The sequence below is a fragment of the Sturnira hondurensis genome, unplaced genomic scaffold (genome assembly GCF_014824575.4).
Source record: "Sturnira hondurensis isolate 20B ecotype Veracruz unplaced genomic scaffold, ASM1482457v3 Scaffold0004474, whole genome shotgun sequence".
Taxonomy (NCBI): Eukaryota; Metazoa; Chordata; class Mammalia; order Chiroptera; family Phyllostomidae; genus Sturnira; species Sturnira hondurensis.
Genome location: NW_028077105.1, coordinates 6,395,357 through 6,421,762, shown reverse-complemented (window position 1 = coordinate 6,421,762; position 26,406 = coordinate 6,395,357). Strand labels below are relative to the sequence as shown.

The 26,406-nt window shown below is 40.1% G+C and overlaps 1 protein-coding gene across 4 annotated transcripts in view; it reads right to left on the bottom strand.

Moving 5' to 3' along the window:
* Positions 1 to 1,202: 1,202 nt before the first annotated feature.
* Positions 1,203 to 26,406, bottom strand: part of STX7 (syntaxin 7) — a 40,107-nt gene continuing 14,903 nt past the window's right edge. For 2 of the 4 annotated variants that reach the window (XM_037045721.1, XM_037045722.1), the window contains exons 3-10: positions 14,139 to 14,208; positions 12,681 to 12,774; positions 11,865 to 12,002; positions 11,003 to 11,055; positions 10,370 to 10,466; positions 9,113 to 9,185; positions 6,617 to 6,699; positions 1,203 to 4,001 (exon numbers count right to left, since the gene is read on the bottom strand). In XM_037045721.1, coding sequence (XP_036901616.1) covers positions 3,912 to 4,001; positions 6,617 to 6,699; positions 9,113 to 9,185; positions 10,370 to 10,466; positions 11,003 to 11,055; positions 11,865 to 12,002; positions 12,681 to 12,774; positions 14,139 to 14,208 — 698 coding nt within the window. In that variant the 3' untranslated portion in view covers positions 1,203 to 3,911. The other 2 variants (XM_037045724.1, XM_037045723.1) reach the window with 2 other exon arrangements.

Below are 26,406 nucleotides of genomic sequence, written 5' to 3'. Positions count from 1 at the left end.
CCACCTCACGTGCCCTCTTTCTGGGTGTCTATCCTTGGATTGCAGGGAGCCACCAACTACATTCCCTAGATTCCCCTTCCCCTTCTGATTCTAAGTCAGAATGGGCCAATGAGAGGTATTTCCACGAGACTGGGAAAACAGAGGAAAGGAGAGGCCAAAGTGTGCATAGTAGGCAGCAGACACAGGTTGCACAGCAGCTTCAAGAGTTCTTGCAGGTCACCTGCTTTGGTGCTATGACAGCCAAGTTGGTGAGTGGCAGCCCCTTGAGACCCACCGGCATTAATACTACAAGCTGAGGAGGCACAATTTTCCAGTGCTTCAAGATTCACAGTGACTTTGGGCCAGCTCCTGAGATCTGTCCTCACTGGGGCTGCCCACTCACCTTCTCTTTCCTGTCCTTCTGAGGCTGCTGGAAGCTTCTAAATCTGCCTATTGAACCCCTTTTCACTGACAGTAACTGGCTGTTTTCCTAACTGGACCCCGATAGAACTGTTAAAATGGTTTAAATGACCATAAGGGAAAAACGGGTTTTCTTAGTGTCTTACTTAGTAAGATGTTGCTTCACTGCCTATTGACTTCGGAAAACCCTGCTGAAATAAAGATGAGCCTGCATGTTTACATCCAAGCAATTTCTCTACAATTTCGTGTGTTACAATCCTAAATACGTGGGGAAAAGTTTCCTCTTCATTGATTTATGAATTATGACTGGACAGTTGTTAAATAGAGCTGTCATGCATTTTGTAAAAGAACGGGTACCACACATGTTTCAGCTCCTAAGCTGCTCAAACCTATGGTAAGACCTCCAAACAGGCCTGGGATGCACAGGCCAGATTTTGTTTTAATTAACTCAATCGCAAAAATATATTTTTTGTTTGTTTAAGGAAAGAGAATTGATAGTGTTATTTACCACTGATGAGGAATTTCCATCACATTTAAATGTTAACTAAAAATGTCACTCAACTGATAACTTACCCAAACAACTCTCTCTATCCCACTCTGAAATTTTTATTGCAGTAAACTGGTCATGTATAAAAACCAGCCAATTCTGCCTTTCAAAAAAAATAAATGCTGAATAAGTTACTCCTGTGAATTGTTCTTTATTATTCCTTGATGGACAATGGTGTTACACGGGTTTTATTTTTTATTACAACATTTTTCCTATATAAAGAGACAAAAATTACACCAACTAGGAAAATCTCTTCTGTACCTTCCTTTTTAAAGTACAGACTAATTTTGTGGAACAAGAAGTCTTCAAAGTCATTTCTTTTCTCATTAGAAATTTGTCTATAAAGATTGGTACTCTAAACACTTGTTAGAAAATTTGACCCTTTTAACAAGAGCAGTGAAGACCCTGAAGGACCCAGTGGCTGCCTTTCCAAGGAGCAGTGTTCTCAGTCAACCAGGCGGCTGCCTCCCTGGGAACTGGCGTGCTCCGCGGGCCTGGCTCCAGATGCTGTGTCCAGGGTCTGTTGACCCGGAACAAGTTCCATGTGACCCCTAGCCACGTATTTTTTTGGAGCCGATCCCACGTCCATTAAAAAAACAAGCCACATTATGTGGAAATGACACCAGTTACTCTTTTATCCTCAATCACTGTGCAAAACCAAACACATTTTCATAACAGTGACCAAGACAATGGCCAAATACTTCGTACCACAGTTATTCCATTTAAATAAACAAGCTGGTTAACCCCAGTCTGAGCCATTGAAGCATGCCGTTGGAGCACACGAAAATGAACTGTGCGTGCCATGTGATGAGGAAACGTCTTCAGTCTGCGACTCAGTTTGCCTCAAACAGATTCGGATACAATAACAACTCTAATTTTATTTTCTACAGTGCAAGCTTTGCCATCTTTCAAAGTGATTCTAAATCTAACTTTTCCTTTTCTAAAGAAAAAGTTCAAGAATTTAAAAAGTGGCTACTATACTGTTTTTCATTTGATTTCTTCTAATCAAGACTATTCTTTGTGTTCAAATGTTTTGTACAAATTTCTCCTTCAAAATTAATGACTCTTAAAGGAATACAAGCCACTCAAGTTCCTGTTTGTAGTCATTGATCTGTGTCCCAGTCAAAATCATTTATAACTTATTACCCTTTAAATAAGAGTGCTAAAATCATGCCAAAAAACTAAGTGCTTTTGCCGTTACTGGGAACTTACCATAATATAAATAGAAGTAAATGTATGTGTTGTTATGAAAACATTTATCAAGTAAAATTATGGCAATAAACTGAAATGATTTGTGAAAGCCACTGGGACTTTTATGGCCATAAGATACCGGTAAATGACAGTAGACAGCTTCTCCACACTCACAATGACAAACGTGTTGGAGAAAGCCCGACGGCCCGCCGACTTCAGAACAGGTGGACGCTGCGGACTCTCTCCCCTGCATCACTCGGCCTGTGCATTGCAGCAAGCTGATTCTGGTAAACTCAAAGCCTCAAAGTTTCTAATCACTTACAAAAAAGTTTTCTACAGACTGCTTTATAAGAAAAAAATTTTACTGTCATGCAAAACAACTTCTACTGGTTATTGGCAAAGCCTTTATGACTGCCAAAGTAAAAACTGAGTAACACAGTGCTCCAGGGGGTTGGGGAGTGGCTGCCTGTGGGGTGCCGTCCCTCTGCTGGGCCTTTGGGCAGTGAGGTGACGAAAGTGTGAGGCGAGTGTCATGTGTCGGTCCCATGGAAGCATAGTCCTCGTGAAAGAGAACTCTCAGACACTTTTAAAATCATCTTTATTTTGATTGTAAATGTACAATTTAGTTACTTACTATTTTATTTGCTCCCATTTGAAGTTCATAGCTTGCCATGTAAAACATTGCCTTCACTATCAAACTGCTACATAAGAACATTATAAAATACAAACTATAAACTAAGATAATTCTTTACAGTATTCAGATTAGTACATTAAAACAAGAGTGGCTTAAAAAGGCAAGTGAGCCAATTGGCAAACATCCAATTCCTTTTCTAATGGAGGAAGGTACAAAATGGTACTCAAGGGAAACACAAAATGTTAAGTGCTAGGTGCTGAAAAACAACTGTGGCACAGTTACCTCCCCAATAATTTTGACCTAAGGATACAAATGTAACCATTATGCTATAAGATATAAGAGAAGATCATTAGTTTCCTTTATAATAGCTGTGGAAATACTCAAACAGGTTGGGATCTTTACAATTCTAACACAGAAAGTACTGATATGTCATACTCTCCATCCAAATCACATTAAACGTTTATAGTGACTACACATTCCTCAGTCAGCGTCAGATTTAAACAAAGCCTACGTGAAAACAGTCTATCCTTAGTTTTTTACTAGGCAATCTACAGCAAATGCTTAATATATACACATCAGGTATATGAAATAAAGTAGGAAATTATTCAGTGATTTCATTCAGAATAATCAAGGGTCTTAAGAGAAGATAATTTGTGCTGGGATGAACCAGAAAAGAAAGCCAACGTAAGCACATAATTTTTTCAAGGTGTTGACGACATTTCCTCCACTGCCCCAAACAAACGGCAGAGATTTTTAATGAAGTAACACAAATCTGGGTGCATGTTACAGATGCCCACAGAACACACACACACACAAACACACCTTTAAATTTATTAATTCCAAAAACTAAGTCAACAGGATAAATAAATTATAAATGAAAGACATATACAATGTGGGCAAAAAATTAAGTTATTAGACCGGAAAGCATGACAGTTACTCCAGCAGTGATATTTAGAAAAATGTTCAGTATTAGAAAACATCCGATTTAATACAAAGGAAACGTCCCCCAAATAAAAATAAAAGTATAGGAACCACCCTTTATGCAATAGCGTTCAAATAATAATTTAAAAAACCACGATTACAGGACCCCCCCTGCATAATTTAGAATAACGCAGTGCAGCAGTGGGCTCCTCTGTGATTTTAGCCTTTCACTCCCAATATGATGCCAATGATCACAACTCCGATGACAAGGAGAGAAATGATGATGCACAGGGTTTTTCTGGATTTGCGCTGCAGATGCAAAAACAAAAACATGTTGACAAATGCGGTGAAGCATCTTCATGGAAACTGAAAATCATTTGGTTCATTTCTAGGGTAAAATCAATAGTAATTTATTGCCCTCAAATTTTTGGTTGTATTTTTCTTTCTTTTTTTCTTTTGCTTCTTAAAAATCTCTTCAATACACATGGGACTATTTTTAAAAATATATTCATCTTGAGTTATTGGTACAATTCAAGGGGTAATCATTCAAACTTTTGTTGGTAATTTTTCTGAGGCAGAAGACACAGAAAAATAAAAAGTTACTGATGTGAGCAACAGACTCAGGTCACCTATGTATGAAAACAAAGAACAGCTTAAATGCTTATACATTTTAAAACTTTCATTGAAAAGTTGTTCTTCAAATTGTCAGTTATAAAAATAGTCACAGGTATTTAAAGCACAGTACAGGCAATATAGTCAATAATATTATAATAAATATGTACAGTGTCAGATGGGTACTAGACTTATTAGGGTAATTGCTTTGTAAAGTCTATAAATATCTAATCACTATGTTGTATACCTGAAACTAACAGAATAATATATATCAACTGAAATTAAAAAATAATTTTTTAAAAAAGCTGTTCTTTAAAATAAGTTCCCTGAAAATAGCAAGTATAAATGTGTGGCAATTTTTCCTGAGGTTAATTTATTAGTTTTAGAAAAAATCATTCTCATTCTTTAATGTTAATGAAAACTGCTTTCAGAATTTCAACATACTAATAAAAAACAAAGAGGCAAAAAAATTAAGATACAGTCATTTAAAATATAAAGGTTAAGAATCCGTTCCACTCCACTCTTCATTCTTGGCCCAGTTGTAGATTTCCGTATTTCTTTAATGGCTTGTGTATCTCACAGCAACAGGCAGGAATCCTTTTTCTTACAGAGCAAAACAATTTGTAAATTTACTTTGTATTTCTGCAACCAGATGTAGCATTACATTTACAAAAAGATATGTTTCTGACTCTGATGTTACCCTAAAAAACCATGAATACTTTTAGTATTCCACACGTTCATCTAATTTTTCAACTGAAGACTCCTTACATGTAAAACCCAATTCCTCTGGAGTTTCAATACCACGCTTACACGTTTGCCCCAGATCCCACTTGGTTACCAGATGCAGGTGATGTACCTGTATGAGGGGGTTGCAGGTATCCCACCACCGCAGGACAGCAGTTCCCTGGGGAGCCCTCCCTAGGGTGGGGTGGTGAGGTCCTCGGATTGCTGCAGTGACAAGGACATTTATCACCCTCCTTTATGCTCACGGTCCACTCAGCCTAGTTAGAAGCACCGTCCTGCAAAGGCAGGAGGTGATCATCAAGGCTTCCAAAAGCTATAGGCTTCTCTTCGCTGCAAGGCCTCCACAGTTACATACAAGGGCAGGGCAGCTCCAGTTTTGGAGGTGCAGCTTGGGAAGGCGTGTTTCTTTCCCCAGGGTGGCTGCAGGCTTTCCCTTCCATGAGGAAGAGGAAAAGTAAAATGTTTATATATCTGCATTCCCCCAAATCCAGAAGCAGAACGAAATAACAGGCAAGCCCAGTCATGACAAGTCCTACTAAACACTACGCATGAGCAGTTGTGACTGTTGGCATTTAAGAATTGCCATGTGTAAATGTGTTCTTAACTGTTTGTGAATCACACAGTCTCTGACATAATGGCACTAATCCCGCAGAGGTGCATCTCTGAGTCACAAGCCCAGAGACGGTAAATACGGTTACTCCATCAGTGACGGGAGCTTCCCTGCGCTCTGCGTACCACTGAATAAGCAGTGATCTGTCCAGTGAAAAGGGGGCCTTGAAATCACAGGGAATGTCTATGGTGAGAAGAGTAAAAAGCAACTGAAAACACCTAAAATAGTGCAAACCTTACATGTTTTACTAGAAGGTAACAAGGTCTGAGAAAATAATTGTGAACAACAACAACAAAAAATGGAGTTTTGAAAGGGAAGTCAAATCTAAGGTGGAATTTAGTAGTTTCCAAAAAGCCTGGCCTTATCCTTGAACAGCAAAGGTCTACATATTAAACAACAGGTTAACAGTCCATGCTCCTAATACTCATACAGTACTTTACACACACTTCATATCTGACACACACGTATGGGCTCCTCTATTGACCTGATTTACTTAAGAAATAAATTTACTCCTAGTCAAGGGTTTGCTGGTGCTGACAGAATACCTAACAGTGGAGGCCACTCCAAGCTATTACAATTTCCCCAGGCCCTGAAGCGATGGCTTTAGGACAAATCTCTTGCCTCTTTAGTCCAGAATGACAAAAAAGGGGAAGAAAAGGTAGACATGGATGGTGAGACACAGAGGCTATCAAAGAGGTTTCTGGGGTGGAAGATTATGGAGCCATTAGAGGCGGTCAGAAAAGCCTGGAGTTCACTACTGCACCCTCGACACTCTAAACACCACACTTCTAGCCCCTGGGGCCATGATGCTGGTTCAACCCTGAACGTCATCAAGCTAAATCCAGTTTTACATCAACTGGCATATTGCTGGCCTGTCTTCTACAGGGTCTGACACTTCAACATCTCCAGCCACTTTAAAAGTCCGAGTTACAAGACAACTTATTACAGCTGATGTTACCTGATAGTCTGATGCCCTTGACAGTTGCTGGTTTGCTTGTTGAACGTGCACCTCTGCATTTTCAACATTTGCTTCTATACTGTCTGTAAAGTGAAACACACACATACACACCTGTTAAACATGTGCGATGCTACAGTGACAGAGCTGTACAGGTCACTGCATTTCACTCGAGGTGAGATTAAACTTGCTCATTATTCAAAGGGCCATGTCAGTATGCAAACTTTTATTTCAGGTGAATATAGAGAAATAAAGGCTGTCATTGACTCTGTGGCCATTGCCCACCTACTTCGGTGCAGACACCCAGCCCTCCCTGAGGGCCCACGGGGGCCTCTCCAGCAGTGACAGGTGTCCCTCTCGCCCTCCTGGGGCCTGGGGCAGGTGTGGCTCTGCAGCAGGAGACCACTGTCTCGGTTTTGAGAAACAGCTTCAACTCTCAGTTGTACAGCTCATGCTCTCAAACTCGCCCACCCGTCTTGTTGCAGACATCTGTACATCTCATAGTCTTTTCCTCTCATGCCTTAAATATATTTTAGCCCCTGACTCACTGGTGTTTTCTTCAGTCCTTTTCCTGTTATCCTGATTGGCCATATGATTTCCCACTGATGACCTCCTGACAGTCTGACCACCCAGTTCCTCGAGAACACATTTTTCAAGACTTGGCCTGTTACCCCTACTCAGCCACTCACTTCCATGACCGTATCACAAACCTGGTCATTACAAATAACTGCAGCTCTTCCACACTCTCAGCTTCAAGGCTCACTCTCTGATCACCACCCACTATCCTCACAGCCCACTAACACCTTGACTTCCTAGACCCTAGCACAGTTTCACTTCCACCCTTACCCAGCTTAGATCCTGTGCTACTGCATTTATCGTACTCATTCTTTGCACTCATCCTCAGCTCCCTTTAGTCATACTCACATGACACAACCACCACCTGCCCATGAAGTTGAACATGGGTGCACAAGAGAATGACCTGTTGCTGACTTACTTCACTTCATAGGTGGGGCTGCCAAACAAGCCCACCTCTTTTCCCTGTCTCCTGGAAGACTACGGCATACCTTCTCTTCTGTCCTCAAACTTTTCATGCCTTCTCACGCAGCGTCATTCTCAGCCAGTGACCTTGATTCTAGATCACTGGGATAACGGGAACAATTAGGAGACAGTCCCGTAGTCTCCTCTGGTCCTACTCACCACTACAGGAGACCACACCCTTGTGCCTGATGTCTCCTGGGCACAGTAAATGGGGAACTGTCCATGCTTCCCCCTGCGCACTTCAGCCCATTTCCTGTCCCCTAACTTGAACACCTCAGCCCCTGTGACTTCTGACATCGTCTCCATCTTCCTCTTGCTCACAGCACTCACGAAAGATGTCAGCGCCCTTCTGCCCAAAAGGCCTTTGAACCAGCTGCTCCCCGTGCCTGGAACGCTTTCTCTTACTTGCTCCCTTTCCACCGTGACATCTTCACCAAAATGTTACCTCGCAGTGAGGCCTCACCTGAGTGCAAAAAGCAGCAACACCTCCACCAGCCTCAGTCCCACTGCCCTGCCTCGGCCGTACTTGCCCTCATCACTACTTACTTTCCCTTTTTTGAAATTGTCTCTCTTCTTCAATTAGATTATAAGATCTATAAAGTCAGGGTGTTTTCTCTGTTACTTAATTTCAGCTGAATCTCCAATGCCTAGATTTGTGCCTGGATACAGTAGGCACTCAATAAATATTTGTTGGATGCATAAATGGTTTACAAAATTTTATCCTGTGATCTACTCAGGTGAAAGGAGAGGCTAAGAATGGACAAATAATAGTTATATTAAACTATAGTTCAAGCATTTCATCTGAACTAAATTCAGAAAACGCATTAAATGTACTTTTAGATATATTTTTTTTCATATTTCAAAATGATTAAAATATTCAGAAGCCTGATCAGTGCTGACAATTACATCTTAAATGAATCACTATTATACTTAAAACTTAAAGGGAGTCTTAATCACTGGTTTATTTTAAGAATTTTTCAAAATGAATTCTGAATATCTAAGTAACATTACTAAGTTAATCTATAACAAAAGCTATTAGAATGAATGGTCGATATTCCCTCTAATCTAAAAGGCAAGACGGCATACATAGTTATAAATAGCACAAATTTCCCCAAAAGTCTTAATTGTGATGAGAATTAAATTGGGATAAGACTAAAACCAGAGATCCTAGACATAAGCTAGAATCAGGTTAGATGGAGCCTTCCCTGATCTCAGCAGGAGACCCTGATTAAATTTGAGTATTCTGAAATGAATGAGGCTGGTCATTCCAACCGCTGGGAGCTGCAAACAAGATCTGTTTTGTATGATGCCACGGTGATGTTTTGTCTGCCATAGACTATGTTTTTGATTCCAGAGTAACCGACAGACAGAGAAGGAGCAGTTACTCTTGCTAGAGAAGTGACCACAGGTAAACTGCACGTAGCTTGCTCACACCTCACCCGTCTAAGCAGCAGGGCTTACCTATCACATCTCCTTGCTCATGAATCATCATTCCCAAATCTTTAAATATTTCGTTAATATCCATAATATCAGCCTAAGAGAAAAAAGGCACATATTATTATAATCAGAAATTTAGTCCCCGATCCACTGGTGGGGAAAATAAAAATACCCCAAACCACCATGCATGGAAAATACATACATTTTAGAAGCATCAGAAAAGGATTTAACTATAAGCAATCCCAAGTGCGTAGAGCTTGAATAACGGTAACCAGTTCTCTACAGTAAGTCTGTGATATGAAAAATATCAAGGAAGGCAGGAGGGAAATGAAGGACCTATGTCAGGAAAGGGCTGTGGTTACTAAGTTTACATTGTATAATCTCATTTGTCTTGTTACCAAAAAAACGTAGTTTTGCTATTTCCTCATCACAGTACAAAATATTCTTTATATGATGTATTCCCTGTAAAAATGTACACATAGATCAATTTGACAACTTGAAAGAATAGAACATTAGATGTTTTAAAGTCTCACATTAATAAATTTGAATATGCAATGGATACAGCTTGATAAAAAATTATAAAATTACTTTCTTCAATATATGATAACTATTACATTTGCCCAATTAAAGAGTAAAGTTTAAATATGTTACTCAGGAGGGGTGGGGCCTGTGTCTTAGTTTCTCCATCTGTAATGTGGCGATGATAATGTCACAGTTAACCACAGAGATTTCATGAGAACTAAAGGCCACAGTGAACAAGCAGAGCTTAGCACGCACGGCTCACACGTGGGCGCCTCCCAAACTGCAGCTGTTGCCGGCTGTTAGCAGCCCGCCTTCTAGGGAGCCGGTCGGTGCCATAAGAACTAAGGCTTTACATTACTTTGAGGTCACAAGCACAATAGAGAGAAATATAATACTTTTAAAGCCCTTGTAAAAGTTGTTATTCATGCAGGTGAGATGTGTACCACGTGCCATGGGAGCCCTCCAGACTCCCTGAACAGACAGTTGTCGCTAGGCTGCTATTTTCTCAATGATATGGTGACCTAAAATGACCTTAACAGAATTTCTTTTTAAAGTGTGGAAGAAAGTATCTTCTCTCATCTGAGCACAAATTCTGAAGAGATTTTTTTAAAGGAATCATCCTGATTTCTATGAGAAATGCCACCGAATCTGTATGTTTACTTGGTTCCCTCCTAGACCCCTCCGCCGGCACCAGCTGAGCACCTGGAGGGCAAACTCGCTGAGGACAGAGCTGGTCCAGCTCCGAGCTGGGAGGCTTACCTCCAGTTGCCGAATAGAAGACTCCCTCTCCTGAATAAGGCGGAGGTCATCCTCTGTAATTTCGTCATCCTGTACTTGCACTTGAGGTTGAGTTTGGCTAATAAAAAGAAAAGAATATGGAAAAAAGAAAGGCCATATTAAAACAATAGGACTTCCTTCCAATGTAATAAATACTAAATAGAACATTTTCTCCAAGTCAGAGAACAGCTCAGGTTCCAAGAATATAACAAAAATATTAATCAAACCTTGTTCATATTTCATATCACTGATACCATTTTTGATTTATGATTAATTATTGGAAAGCTGTGTTTGGCATCTGGGTAGTCCTTGTTGGTTAACTGAAACCTCACACAGGGAATACTCTGTCAAATACTAATTAAGCAATAATATTTATGTGGGCAAATAACTGTGAAATATTATTCCTGTATTGGGATAGTTTAATATATTTATGCATTTTTATAATAAATACTAACAAAATTTTCTTCAAATTTATCATTAGTTTTCTATTTATAAGTAACTTAGGATAGAGCATGATGTAATATACGGAAAGCCTGAGTTCTGTTCTAGGGCAGAATGCATAAATTGTATTTGAATAAGTAGCTTTTGACTGGTATAATGTTTTATGCTTCTTACCTTTCCCACGAGACAAGGTTCCTTTCTTTTGAGCTCTCCTCAGGAAAACCACCCTGAGTAAGTTAGTAACACATCAGATTGAGAAGGAAAAAGAAAAAACACATAACAATCACATTTCCCTTTATAACTATCTAGTCTGATTTACATATGCATGTGAACATATACGTAGAACAAAAGAAGTTTTGCTCTAATATTTTAGCTCAAATACTTTAAGTAATAATGAAATTACATCTTAAGATGACAAGGATGGTATTCATTAAATACTCCCAAAGGCCATATAATAAATTACTTAATTAAAATGTAACATAATCTTGGAAACTCTACATTAAGGAACAAGAAAATAAACTGTGATATTTTCTAAGAGAATTTCAAATAAGACTGAGTCAAAATCCCCCTCAAAATTATCCTTTCACTTATTCTCTCTGGGTTAGACTTCTCCATGTGAATGAATATTCTTCAATACCTGTATGATACATTCAGTTTGTTCATTTCCACCTTCGTACAACCTAAGAGTAAAGTGTGCTCTTGGTGCATGAACATTAAGTAAGACCTTCAAGTTCAAGTAAATGTGGGAATACTACTTAGGATTTGACTCCTAATCTTTTCTGACAAAATATTTCTATATTTTAATATAATCTGTAATCTTTTATTGAATGACATGGACAAAATAACTACAGTAATGTATAACTACATAACTATCAGCCTTCTTAAAAACTGGCCAGAAACACTTGAAAATTACTCAAACACTGATTTCTAAGATAGTCACAGGTCTTCAGGACTTACAGCGCGTGCCTGTATCATCTTTTACGGGACCCCCACAAAACACTATGCTCATGTCCACGACGCCTTTTCAGATACTTACAGATACTCTGGAACTGGCTCTCACTCGAGCAACAAACTCTTTCTCTTTCTCGGCAGCTTGCCTCTGGACCTTTTGAAAGTTTGTCAGTGATGCTGTGAACTCGGCCACTAAGCGATCCTTCTGGATCTTCCTTTGACGCTAGAGCAAAGGGGGATAAAAACCTACTAGAATCAAGCTGTGAAGTTCTACAAAATTTGTAAAAGTTGTTTCACCATGAGCTGGCTCTTTATTTAATTCTGAAATTCTTACTCTCTGATTACAGGGCATTACTGATAGATTCTCAATAACATTTTGACAGTATGTTCAAATACTGTATAAATTTACCTTGAGGCAAAAAGTCCGTAGTGCTAAATTTCTCACCTCAAATTTTCACTCTAAAATCTGGGTTACTTTACGTAGTTCTTCTTTTTTTTTTAGGGAAATAAAACCTTACACTCTTACCTACGTAATAATGGCTGCTAAGTAAGCAAGGAAATAAATATGTGCCCCTAGGAAACCCCACGTTTTGAATGAGTGTGCATGTTATATGAAATCAGTTCGGGAAGGCCAGGAAACAATCACACAAGAGGCATTTTCTGAGCACTTACTTAATTATGGGTCAGGGCAAATGCATGGAAATAATTTTTGCTTTATTGAACCACAGGATATTACCTGGGCAATTAAATACAGTTTTGTGTTCTGTGAACTAATCTCAAATAGAATTCCCCACCCCCAACCCCCCTGATTTCCTTTCTAGAGTAACAGTTCAAAGATCTCCTAATACATTCGATTCCTTTTATATTCAATATATCAACAGTGTATTTTAAAGCTTGATACCTGTTCACTGGGGGTGGTGGGCAGAGATCCAAACTCTTTAATGTACTTATCTGTCTCTTTGGCGAGTTGGTTAGTATACTGCTGCTTCTGCTGCCTAAAGTGAGAAAACACACAATATAGAGAAAGAAGTAATATATTTCCCTAAGCTACAACTCTGCCATTTGAATCAACCCGGATGAATAGTTTTATAAAAATCACTATCTCCTAGACTGGCTACAAATTTCTTTATGAAAACAAATTTTTCAGGTTCTATTCTTCGATAAATATTGAGCAAATATTACATGGAAAGGTAACATTACAGTGCAGGTAACCAAATCTTGAGAAACAACTGTCAGTGGCTACTTGGAAAGGAAGATGACTCAAACCAACTGGGGACTGTGAGATGTCTGATGTTTGAGACATTGCGGGTGTGGGAGCCTTTTAGCTGCATCCCACAACTGGGAGGTCATTAATAAGTGAGGAGGAGTTGTCACCTTGAGCTTTGTCCTGTTCTCAGGTCTTGGGGTACATCTGGCCTCTCGTATTTTTGTATTGTACAGAAAAGTACAATACAGATTACAGATGACTATAAATTCTTCAAATTGTGTTCCACAAAAATATGAATGATTACTGCTTCTTCATTTCTTCCTTCTAGGTCTAATGTTGTCTGACATATCACTTACCATGTATATATCACTTGAAATTTGTAGCCATAACTGCATTGAACTAAGATTTAAAACTCAGGTTCAGAGTCATGTTGGGCAAATCATCAAACCCCAATAGACAAGTCTTCCTTACAAACAAAATAAAAGTAGTTCTTTTGATTTATTTCACTGTGATTTTATAAGGTTCAGATGAGAAAATCTTTAACAACATTTCTAAAATCTTTAATACCACAAAGTATTATTGCTGTTCTTCTAATGGTATATTAATTTAGTTAACCATATATTATATAACTTGTATGTTGTAACATTACATAACTTGTATGTTGTATAATATTACGTAACTTGTATGTTGTAACATTTTTTTTAAAAAACAGACAAATGATTTCTGAAATTCAAGTATGTAGGTATGAGCTTTCAAGGAAAAGTTGGTATTGGATATTGATCAGATCTAAGCCAGACAAAAATCTGGTCACTGTAGCACTGTAGCTATGGGAAGGAAATCATACACACAGAGAGGCTTAGAGTACCATTTTTCAAAACCTGCCAAAACAACCTATTTAAAAAGTGTAAGAAAAATAACTAAAGAATTTCTGCTTTGAGAGAGGAAGCCAGACCTTTAAAAAAAGTCTGCCCCCTTTGTACAGGGAAAAAGCTGTGGTACAAGCTTTTGTACCACAAAAGCTTGGTACAAATAAGGGAGCAGAAATACCTTATTAATTTTCCATTGTTTTCTCCAGTAAACAGAACGGTACAGACTATCAAGAAATATAACAATGGTTATTCCTCCCTTTTTTTGGTTTAATTAAATACTTACAGCTGCTGCCTCAATTCGGGTGAATCTTGAGGAGTCCCAAGTTGATTTAGGGTCCTCTGTATTTCCACAGCTGTTATGATAGAGAACACATGTGTGATTGCTACAGGCGTTGAGGCAACAGAAAATAAGTTAGAAATTAATATAAGCAATTTGGCAGTTAGAAAAAGACAGAAAAATAAAGACAAATATAGAAAACAGTTAAAAAGAAATAACGGGTATATTTGAATCTAGAGCTAATGAATCAATTTCCAAGGAGGAGGTGTGTGTGTGTGGGGGGGGCATTAACACATGAAATTGCAGTTATGATCCCAAAGCAGTATATTCTCCAGCTCCCAACAGAACATTTAGGGCAATAGCACACAGACTTTCATTTAAAAACTGTGAGAAAAATAATTGTAACAACGGCATAATTCATTGAAATATATAAAATGAAGTATAAAATATATATACTTCCCTAAATGAAGTATAGTTAGTAAGTGAGGAAGGAATAACAAAATTAGAAACAATTATTTTTTGATTATCTCTATAATAAGTGATTCAAGCAAGGATCACCAAAGGATGCTAGACCCACAGGACAGTCACAGGACCTCAAATCATCACCACATAGATGACGTTAATTATACAGAGCTAAACGTCATCATAAATTTGTACCTTCAGACAAATAATCAAATTTAGCACCATCAGCAGTACCAACTAGTACAATGAGGGTCCTGACAATACAATAATAAAGTCAAAATATGATCTATGTATTTTCCTTGCCAAAATATTTAACCCTCAATTAATTATAAGAAAGAAGACAGGCCAATCTGGATTGCGGGATAATCTACGAAACAACTGGCCTGACTTAAAATGTCAAAGTCACAAAAGGAGAAAAAGTGAAAGCAGGAGAGCTTTCTAAGTTAAAAAACAGAAAAGCCCCAAATAATCAAACATACAAGAGGTAATATGATTTTTGGATGGTTTCTAAGTTAGAAAAAAAAAGTGTTACGAAAACTGTGGGGACAATTGAAAAAATTTGAATTAAAAATTTTAATTTGGAGTGAGAGATATTAAATAAACATTAAAAATGGTAGTAACTGGCCCTGACCAGTGTGGCTCAGCTAGTTGGGTGTTGGTCATAAAGCAGAAGTTCACCAGTTAGATTCTTGGGGTTATGGGTTCAGTTCCCAGTCGGGGTGTGTGCAAGAGGCAACCGACTGGGAACCAACTTTTTTCTCATGTATATATTTCTCTCCCTTTTCCTCTCATCCCCATCTCTAAGATAAATGATAAATAAAATCTGTAAAAAAAAAAGTCAACAATTGGTGAACTCAGGTAAAGGGTATATAAAAAGTTCACTGTACTATACTTTTACTTTTCTGGAGGTTAAAATACTTAAAATTCAAAATAAGGAGTTCAAAATCCATGTTGAGCTCATCCCAGAAGTCTAGGACCACTGCAACTTTTTTTAAACCAAGGCTCTTTATAATGGGGGGGGCAGTTTCATGCATGTGTGCACAACAAACACGACGTCAAGTACAAATAAGCTGTAGGTCCACCTCAAGGTGAGGGAGAAAAGTAAGTCAACCCACCTGTTCTTTCCATTAAAAAGAAGTGGTTTACTTATATAGCTTAAATGCTTTTACATAGTCATTATTTATTTATGGGATCAAGGGAATGATCGTATTTCAAAACACAGTATAACTTTTGTTCACTGGGATGATGTAACTGAACACTGCTTTCAAGTCAAAGCTGAAAAATAGCAATACAGAAGAGGAATCATAGAGCATATAGCAATTGTTAACCATTCAGCTAGTTTCAAAGGAATCTCTTTTTGCCTTTATTTTGGTGGATTTTTCTTTTGCAGGATGGAGAATTCTTGTTTGCTGTTTCTAACTTGCAATTAGTTATGTATTTTCTTTTCATCCTACACAGATTTTCTTGGACTATCTTGGAAGGGTTCAAAGCTTTTATTTTTTTAAAAATCATACGTTGATTAGACTAACTGAAGTGTAGACTTCTATAAGATAAAAGTAGGCATTTTCCTCATCTCTAGAGGTTCCTGTCTTTTAAAAAGGTCATATTAAGTGAGAAAAAACAAATTGTTCAATAAAAGGATACCAGGAAAACTTGCTAACCATTTGGGGGTTACAGAACCCTATCTTACCTCATATAACAAAATAGATCTGTAATAAATTATTAATTTAAACATAAAAATTGAAACCATTAAACTGTAACATAATGTTACAAAAATGTATGCATTATATGATCTTATTTATAATCTTAGTGTGTGGTATAAAATATTATCTAATACAGAAAATTACAAACCATAAAGGAAAATATAACAAATTGACAAAACACACAAAAAGTGTTGAATGTTACATAGATAATATATACCTATATTAAAATATACATAAATAACATCTGTGTGTATAAATGAGAGAAAATATCTGTAGTATATGATAAGCAAAGGAGTTAATATCCCTAATAGTAAAAAAACACTTAAAACTTGGTGATAAAAAATAACCCAAGAAAAAATGGGCAAAAAATATCTTGAAATGTACAACAAGCAAATAAACTTATGTATAAGGGATTCAACTTCATTGATAATCAACTCTTCACAATCAGGTTGGTAAAAAAGAAAAATAAGCAGATAAAAATATAATTACAACCATTAGCCTTAAAAACAAAAGGTAAAGACAATGACAGAAGAAACAATAGCCACACTGTAGGAGGAACCAGAAATAACTGAGAAAAGCCAGACAAGACACAGAAACGGACCAAAAACAGGGAATTTAATAAAAGTCAATGAACAAATGAAGAGCAAAAAAAAAAAAAACCCCAAAAAACCCAAACTGAAAAGTATCCCAATCACTGAAAGGATAAATAACTTTAATGCATGAATGCTATATAAAATTTAGCCATTAAAAACTATTAGGTTGAAAGTATATGATTATCTTACCCAAACGCTGTACACCTGAAACTAATACAGAATAATACTAAATGTAAACTCTAATTGAAAAAAAAAAAAGATGTCACCCACCGGAGAAAGAGAAAGATTAAGTTGAACTACTTCTGATAGTCCCAGTGGGAGCCTAAACCCACCAAATGGTTATTCCCCTGGTTTGTTTTTAAACAGATACACTCAGAAGCCCCAGTTTTCACCCACTCTGCCTGAGGGTTTTAGGGAAGGAAGAGAAAACTGGAAGCCCCTGGACTGCACTCCAACAAAATGGTAAACCAAGACCAACTCTGGTTCCCATCACATTGCTCAGAAGCACCACCAAACACCTGACAAGCTGCGAGTGGTGGGCCTTTCCTACCCCCATCTAACCGGCCCGTCTGGGGGGTGCAGGTGAACAGCCTTGGTGGTTGGCTGGCAGGAGCCTGTGCAGACAGTGACTCCAACCGAAGTGCTCTTCAAAAGGTGCTATTTGCCAGAACAGATCATCACAATCTCTGGCCCCTTGTATAAACCTGCTGACATGATAAGGACTTTGCTCTATCCTAAAAAAAACCCAAAAAACAGAAAACATGAGGAGGAGTTTGCTTTCAATTGGACAGAAGAGTAGTGAGCCTTACTAGTTTTATCCTGGTTTATATATGCTCATCTCTCTGCCGTACAAGCCGGTTTTCTAGGATGCTGGACATCTCCTCCTGTAGGACACTACACTAGTCCAACGCATTGTTTATATCTGCCTCCAGAATCTGAAAGCAAAATGCAACGTGTACTTAGGGGCCTTGGAAGGATGTTGCTATGCCAGCAGGCAGAAGACAGAAACTCCATGAAAATATGCGGCTTTCAGTAAAGAATCTTGGTCTCTTAATCTGACTGGATTGTTGACATAATTCTGCAAAGTAAATGACAAACTGCTCTTTTTTCGTCTCAATACTAATAGGGAGCAGTGCGTGGTGAGAATTATGCTACTCTAACCCATTTTACCGAGTGCCCCGAGAAACTGCCAGTCTGGGCTCTAAAGCCACAAAAGCAAAGGCTAAGCAGCTAATTCAAGTGGTGGTACAAGCAGCTCTACACCATGGCTTTAGTGACCTGGTTGATCCAAAGGTAACTCAAGGGCTGGTGTATTATCAGGATGCTGTAGAAAACCAGTTCTGAGTCCCAACAGAAAAAAAAAAAAATCCTACAAAGGAGTCCCTTAGAATCCTGAGGCAAAATCATGCCGTCTTTGGCAAACCCATGTTATCCTTCTGCAGAATATTTTGATCTTGCTACTGAGCCTGGGATTAAAAGCAAGCAATGGTCACTAGGTAACCAAGTGACCTGAGCTGCCCACTATGCATAAGGTGTGATGTAACCTCGGTGTGCCAATTACTATATCTGTTCCACGTATGTCCGTCAACCTGTTCCCAATCCCAATTCCTAGAGCATTTGTTCAATGGGATAATAAACTAGCAATGGAGGAATAAAAGCCTTATATAGCTCACCAACTCAGACTTCCCCCTCCTCAAACTAGCATACTTCCTGGCGATGGCACGCACCACTCTGCAGTAACAGCAACCAAAAGTGAGGATGTGCTATGCCCCTATTCTTGGAGGTATAGCCAGCCAGCGGGTGGCAAGATGACTGCATTCCTTCTACTGCAGGGGAGGCAGAACTGTATATTCACTGACATAGCCCTGCAGATCACCCCAAGATTCCCCCAGCTCCCCAGTCCATACACAGCGCTTCTGAACGGGATATTCACTACACAAAGGAAAAACTAACACATCTTCAAGGACAATGGGATTCACTGCCCTGCTGTACTCCATTATCCAGAACCCACTGGGCTTCCAGAAGGTTTAATGGCCGGTTGAAGTCTCAATGGTGCTGTCACTTGGGAGAAAATGTCTTGGAAAGCTGTCCTACAGGACCTTTACACTCTCAAAGGACGACCCCTCCAGGGTGCTCCTGTTTCATGTACAGCTGGAAGGAAAATTTAGATTTGGGAGGGGTGAAACTGAAATGTTTCATGTTTTCACCAGATCACTTATGGGCAAATTTTCCTCCATCTCTGGTGGTGACTAAGAGACAATATCCGTGGAGGAGCCGTGACCATGTCTTCACCTGAGCAGAGGCTGAGGTTGCATCTGCCCATTTGGTGCCAGGAGAGTCTGATGTCACCAACTGAGGTGATTACCAACAGGAAGTAAGATTATGCCAGCTCATGCCAACGTGAGAGGAAGAACTAACTAAATCTAGGAGAGGAGCTGACAAGAACTAGCTAATAGCGCCATCTTTAATCCTGAAAGTTAGTCTCACACAGTGTGTGAACGGGAGCAATGGGGACCCTGGTTGGAAAACCTGGGTTGCTCCAAACAGCCAAGGTGCTGAATGGAAACATAAGGAACATGGAATAACTACTCAAGGAGAAAAGTGTTAGTACTAACTGCACCCTTGTTTCTAGCTGTAGAGCAGAAATTAGAGAGAGAAAGGGAGAGAGCGACTTCTAGGTAGATGACAAACAGGACAGTGACAGGGAAAAACCGGCAACCCCTCCCAGTTTCTCCCACATCAGGTCTAATGGGTTTCAATTCATTATCTAGCCTGGGGTATTGTCAATTCATGGGGTGGTCATGTTCAATTTTAAGTGGTGTATGTCTAACTTTATAGGAAACTCTTGAGACACTGAGAATTAAGGAGCAAATTCTTTATATAATCATAAACAGCTTCTTGAAGAAAAATTCAGCTAATACATGGAGGTAGGGTTAAACCAAGATGCACGTCTGCAAGAGCACAAGGAAGAAATTATTTTATATTATTCACAATTTGGAATTATTTGCACCATTACTTTAGAGAGATGACTTTAGAGAATATATTACATTTTTCATAAAATCAAGAGAACGCTATTTCCTATACATCCAAAATGAGGTACACTGCCATCTATTTCCTCAAAACCAAACAGTACCTCTTTCTGATGCTTCATAGCGCGACTACTGAGGACCCATTTCGGTTCCACATGGGTCTGATGCCATCTAGTGGATTACTTAAAAATTGCTATATAGTAAAAATACACACACACTTTAGTCATGTAACTGTCGGCAGCAGTTGGTATCACAGGCCATGTAATGGGACAGCCTGTCCGAGGTCACCACTGGGGAACAGGCGGACGCTGTCTGACCGTGCGAGTGGCAGGCTGTGGGGGCAGCCAGGCCGCCCTAACGGGCACACAGAGCGCCTTCAAAAACTGCCTCCAAAGAACCGAGAATGGAATACAACTATCTTCTCTTTTAGCACAAAACACCATTGTTGCTCAACCCAAAATAACTCAGAGATGTAATAGCCAATCAAAACGATGATTGGTAAAATCCTTGAGCGAGTTGCTTTAAGATTCCGACTCAGTTTCACACACATCACTTGAGGACGAAGAAATCAAGTCTAATGCCAACCAGGAAGCAGCCTGATCTGTAAACCTGATCTCTTTTTTTCCTGACTGCTGACCTTGGCCACTTTTACCTAATCTCTCCCAGCCACAATTGCCTCAAGAGTCAGAAGGAGAAAAAAATCACTTCCTTCTCAGATATCATAAACGTCAACTGAGAACAATGTAGGTAAGCACCTTGTACTGAATATAGTACTCAATAAATGAGCGCTACCAGTATAAACTGGTTTACATTATTTTCCTGAAGTCAGAAATGAACAAGAATATTCTTAATAACACAACTAACTAATGTGGACCATGTTTTTGGGGGTGGGCACTAGAACTTAATTGCTGATATAAGAATTTTAGGGAAAATAATAAATGTCAATTGACACAAGAGAGTTTTAGCCCATATTTAGGAGGGAAGAGTCAGCTACCTGACAAATATCTAGCAGTTACATACAAGTGATGTGACTGAAACTCAACTAGGGAAAAACAAGTAAATATTAAAAGAAACAAACTCTCTTAGGCAGAGTTTAAAGATGTGTTTAGACTCAACTCTTTCCTCACCTATTTCACCCTCTACCTGTTCTAACCAGTGGCTTGGAGTATTACAGGACATGATATATAGGAAAACTGGTGAGTTGACTATAATTAGAGAATCAAGGGGTTGGGTACCTTAGAAGGGACAAGGTGCATGGGACAGTGTATCGCAAGAAAGCACGGTATCAGCTAGCTGAAAGCAAGTATAAACACACAAAGGTTCTATGGGAAAAACAAGTAAACTTGGTCTGCTTCTTGTGTCAAGAAAAACCAAGAGAAGTGTGTTATAACTCTAAAAAGCATATCACAAGTGGAGTCACTCCCTGGAGAATCTAAAAGAAAGCTACCAAAATAATTATAGGCTTTTTTCCAACAGGCTATCTCGTGCTCTGTCTGTCCTGTGACCTGAACAGGGGGCTTATCTTCTTTGTGGGTGAAAGAACCTCCCTCCCTTGGAGGGAAGAAGGGGCGGCAAGAACGATGAAGAAGGACCTTCCAAAGCAGCAGCGCTGAGTGCGCACGCCACCCGGAGGCCAGGCCCCCTGGTGGGCCGTGCTTGCCCCCCCAGCACTGGAGGCGCACCCTGCTTCCACGAGGCAATTCCTCACTTAGAACCATTTAATTTTAAGTTTCTCATTGAGTTTCTTCCCAGATACTTCAAAGGGAGAAAGGAACAGAAATTAACAAAGTGGAAATTTAGGGCATTTTAAACTTTTTGCAGCTTAATAGTAAAGAGTTAAACCTGAAGGCACCGTTATTAAAAATGAAGTACAAAAGCAACTCATGTGATAACTATATGTAAACAATACTTCCGATTCCTAACGTGGCCAGAACACTGCAAGCCCTCCCGTAGCAAAAGCATTCTGTCCTGACATTTCGTCACGTGGTCCCGCTCAGGTCACCTACGCCGAGAGTCCAGACTCGGAAAGAAGGCCCAGAGGCCCAGACGAGGCTGTGGCCCCTTGAGAGGGTGATTTGTGTGAGCAATGACCACGGGCTTGCGAAGCCGGCTCCCAACCTGCCTCTGAAAGGTGACTCTTCTCCAGAGTTCTCTCTCTGCCTCTTAAGTGGTATGTTTAAAAAAGGCAACACTTTGCTACAAGGTTCTTTGAAACAAAGTTGTATTGTCACCGGTGCCTCTATTCTATGGTTCTTGAGAGGAGAAAAAAAAAACCTGTGTGAATTCTGGAGTAAGGAAACAGGCCTTTACTCTAAGCACAGTTAGGGTTATAAAAATGTGGGGACAGTACAAAATGGCAGAACCACATCTGGTTCCCTCTTCAAGATTGTTCTGTATGTGAGGCTTGAAGACATGTGAGGTTCCAACAGTTTTGTTTTAAAATTAGACGGCTTATGATGGTAAAGCATTTATTTTATGTTTTTCTCAAAACAGTTGTTCTCGGTTTGCTTATGTATAGTCCTGAGTTGTTTATTTTTATTCACGACAGAATGTATTAAATCTGTTCTGTAGTTTTACAATTTAAAAAAATCCTTCAAAAAAAGGATCTTGAAAAGAGCGTGGGAGTAAGGTGAAGCCTCACTCCTCTGGGTTCCCCAGCCCTTCTGCTCCCCATCCCCTGGCCCGCCTCCCTGCTGAGTGTTTCTCCTGGATGGCCTGCTTCCTCTCCTTCAGCCCCCAAAGCAGCCAGTGCTGGCCCATCAGTAAGTCCCCCCAGTTTGCGAGGCAGTGGTCCCCCAACCGTCCCCTCAGTCCTGACTTCTGATCAGTTCTGTCTGCCACGTCATGGCTGCTCAGATGTTGCTAAAACACTGGAACGGGATTTCTGCTTCCTACAGAACCATGGTCCACGGCTTCCAAATCTGCCCTCTTCCTCCCTCCTCAAGCCATACAGAACAAACAGGGAGGAAAAAGAGAAAACCCATCCAAGTTACACTTTCAGAGACATTAAGACAACAAGAAGATTCTCAAAACTGTGCATGTGGCCAAGAATAATAGAAAAGAGAAGGTCCCCAAAAGAAAGCATATGTGTGGGGTGGGGAATAAGGGGAATTTGCAGAGCAGAATAGAGGAGGCAGAGCTCCAAGATGGCAGCAAGTACTCACTTCCAGAAGGTCATGGTCACGCCCTGAGCAGGACCAGGAGCAGGGCTGAGAAGGAACTACCTGGGTACTCTGTACTCTGTTGGGGGAGGTGGGCAAGGGGGCTCAAACCACACGCAGGGGCCCAATCTCTGAAGGTACCATCTTTCTCTAGGTTGAAGCAGACTCCTTAGAAAGAGGTGCCCATGCACCTTGGGGACATCAGGACTGGAGGGGAAGCCCTCCTACACCAGACTGGGTGCTGAGAGGCAGAGGGGAGGAAAGGCTGCTTCAGTAAGGGTAGAGAGAAAGGGGACCCTGAGCAGAGACTGGGCACTTCCCCTCCATAGCACTCTCTTGCCAGGGAAATCAAATTCAGTCTACGGAATAAGAGTAACAACAAAAAGGGATCAGATATAATAATACACAGAATATATTTAAAATTAAGGAGAAGAATAGCAAACTCTCTAGAAAGAAAACACAGAGAGGAAAAAACATTGCTACAAAGCAGATAAGGTATAAATTATAAGTCAAAACAGAATCACAATTTTTTTAACTCAACAAGGTGATTGCCATTTTAAAGGAAGATCGCAAAAGAACTCATAGACAAGATGGCCAGATAATAGGTAGTGGGGAAGTGGAAACTAGAGGAACCCAGGAAACAGAGAGGAAGGCAAATTCAAGACCAAGTGACAAGGAGCACAAAGGTCAGACACGGAGAGCAGGAGCCCGTGACCACTGTCCATGATCAGGCCGCTCCTCCCCCCATTCTCCGAGGGTTTGATCCCCTGGCTCAATGTCACTCTCAACTTGTTTCACTTCTTGTTTCAGTACACATGTCCATGGCCCTCCCCTATCCTGGCCTCAGTTCTTTGCGTGTTTCTCCCCAAATGCTCTCGTCCTCCACCCTACTGCAGTCAGATACTCCAACATCATACCAAATGCCTCCTCATTACCAAGAGCTGTAACGCTTCCTCACGAGTTTCGTGCACACCACTTAGAAATCACCACCTCCTGTGTGCCAGCTCACACCCAGTGGCACCCCGACTCCACAAGCCTCTGACCCACCAGGACCTACCACCCCAGGGTCCTACCACTTGGCCTCTTTCCCCCACACAACCTCCTCCCTCCCCCACCTTCGCCTGCCTCCTGACCCAGCTGACACTCCAGTCAGTCATCACATCCCTCTTACATGTTGTCTCAAGTCCCCTACTCTATTCATCGGCACTACTCGACAAATCTGAAACTCTGGTTGAGCCCGGCACTGCACCTCCCCTCTCTTACATGAACACGCCATATGTCATTTAACCAAACCTCTGTAAACGGACATTTCATCCGAAGTTATATGTTTAAAAGTCGGGGAACTTACAACCTCCTCCCCAAACAAATCCTTCTGAGTTCTAAATAGATAAAAAAGTGTGATGCTGATGAAATGATACAATTCACATGCCTGTTCCCACACTCCATTTATTCAAATGCTCAACACCTCTGTCCTACCCAGAGCAGAGTCTGAGGCCTGACAATGGTCTGAAAGGCCCCACTCAGCCTGCTGGCAGCTCCCAGCCTGTGCTTTCTGCACACCGGGCTCCCAACCACGACTCCAGTGCCCCAGGCATGTTCCACTCAGGGCCCTGTACAGCTTTCGCCCCATCTAGAACATTCTTTCCCCAGATACAGACACATTCCCTTACTTCCTTGAAATATTTATTCAACTTAGTGATTTATTCATCACTAAGGCCTTATTATCCTGGCTCCTCATGTACCTCATTTATAAATGGCACCCCCTCTCCAGAATACCCAGTCCCCACTGGTTCATTTTCATCATCGTTGCTTTTCATGACACTTGACATCTTTCCCCAATATACATAATTTATCTTATGTCTGTCTTCTCTCACTAAAGGTTAAAAGGCAGGTTTTTGTTTATTTACTGACCACAGCACCAAGACTGTGCCTAGGACATCACGGGTACTTAATAAGTCCTTGTAGAATGAATGCAAAACTCAAATGCCTTAGTAAAATATGACATGATCCAAGTGCACACTGCTTGCAGATCAGATGGTCCTGGATTCAAACACCAGCCTCCCCACTTAACAGCTGTATGAACTTAAGCAAGTAACCACTCCAGATCTGAATTTTCTCACCTGACAGAGTGGGCCGGAAGAGCAAATAACAATGCACAAACAATAGATACAAAATACCAACTACAAGGCACAGAGTAACAGTTAATAAAAGATACTTCTATACCTCCCAGAAAGAGGTTTGTGAATAAAGCAGGTTGTACACACAGGCAATATTACACCAATAAAATCACTGGATGTATGCGGGCCATTCCGCCCAGCTCTCCTCCCACACTCCCAGCAGCCCTCTGGGTATGCAAAATGAGCAGGCCTCAGAGGAGTTTTTAGCTAAAGGCTTCCCCATTCCCAGTGGGAATCCTCTCAGACTTTAAATGAGATGGAGACAGAACTATACCAGAGAAGTAAATGGCCACCCTTCAGACAGGCAATATGCCACTGCTATGGTGGTTTCTTCAAATAATGATCGTGATAATGACACTTGACCAAGGAGGAAGACTGGAAAAAATAAATGTACCGAGACTTACAGAACACTATTTTGTATGAACCTTTGGGTTCTTCCAAATCAATGAATAGGCAAACTAATTAATTACTGCTTTAAGGGAAAAAAAAAAAACAGTTAGTTTGGAGTAAGTATCAAAGGCAATTACTTTTTAATGAAAAATATTGCTTAGTCATTGGTGAAAAAGAACAGAAAGTCACCAAAGAGATGAAGATAAGATCTGTCGCAGCCTCTTCCACCTGGCGGCCCTTCCGGCACTGGAAGCAGCAATCCTAGCTGTCCTCTAGGTGACGTGCTCCCAGCACTTGCGAAGTGCTGCGTGCACAATGTATCACAGTGTCACCTCTTTACCCTTCTCATTCCTCTTTGTCTCTTTCCTTTGTTCACATTCAAGAACTGTTTCCTTTTAAGAATAGAATTCAGCACAAGAGAATGTGCCTCTCCTATACGATTTTTTTATATGCCTTGTTTCTCCTTCACCGAAGTAATTTTACAGAGCAGTCACGGTGTCTGACAGCTTCCCAACTCATTGCACTCACTCATTCCTTCCAGTGTCACATCTTGGAATCACAACACTCTCTTCTCTAAAATTTCCTTTTCTAGACTTTGTCAACCAACAATCCCTAATAGTTTCTGTATGTAAAGCCCTTGAGGAATATAATTAGGCATAAAAGACATGATTCCCTGCCATAGAAGACATTATACGCCAGATAACAAAAAAATGTTGGCACTTAGAAGAAATAAATAAAGAATAAAAGTTGAAATGCACA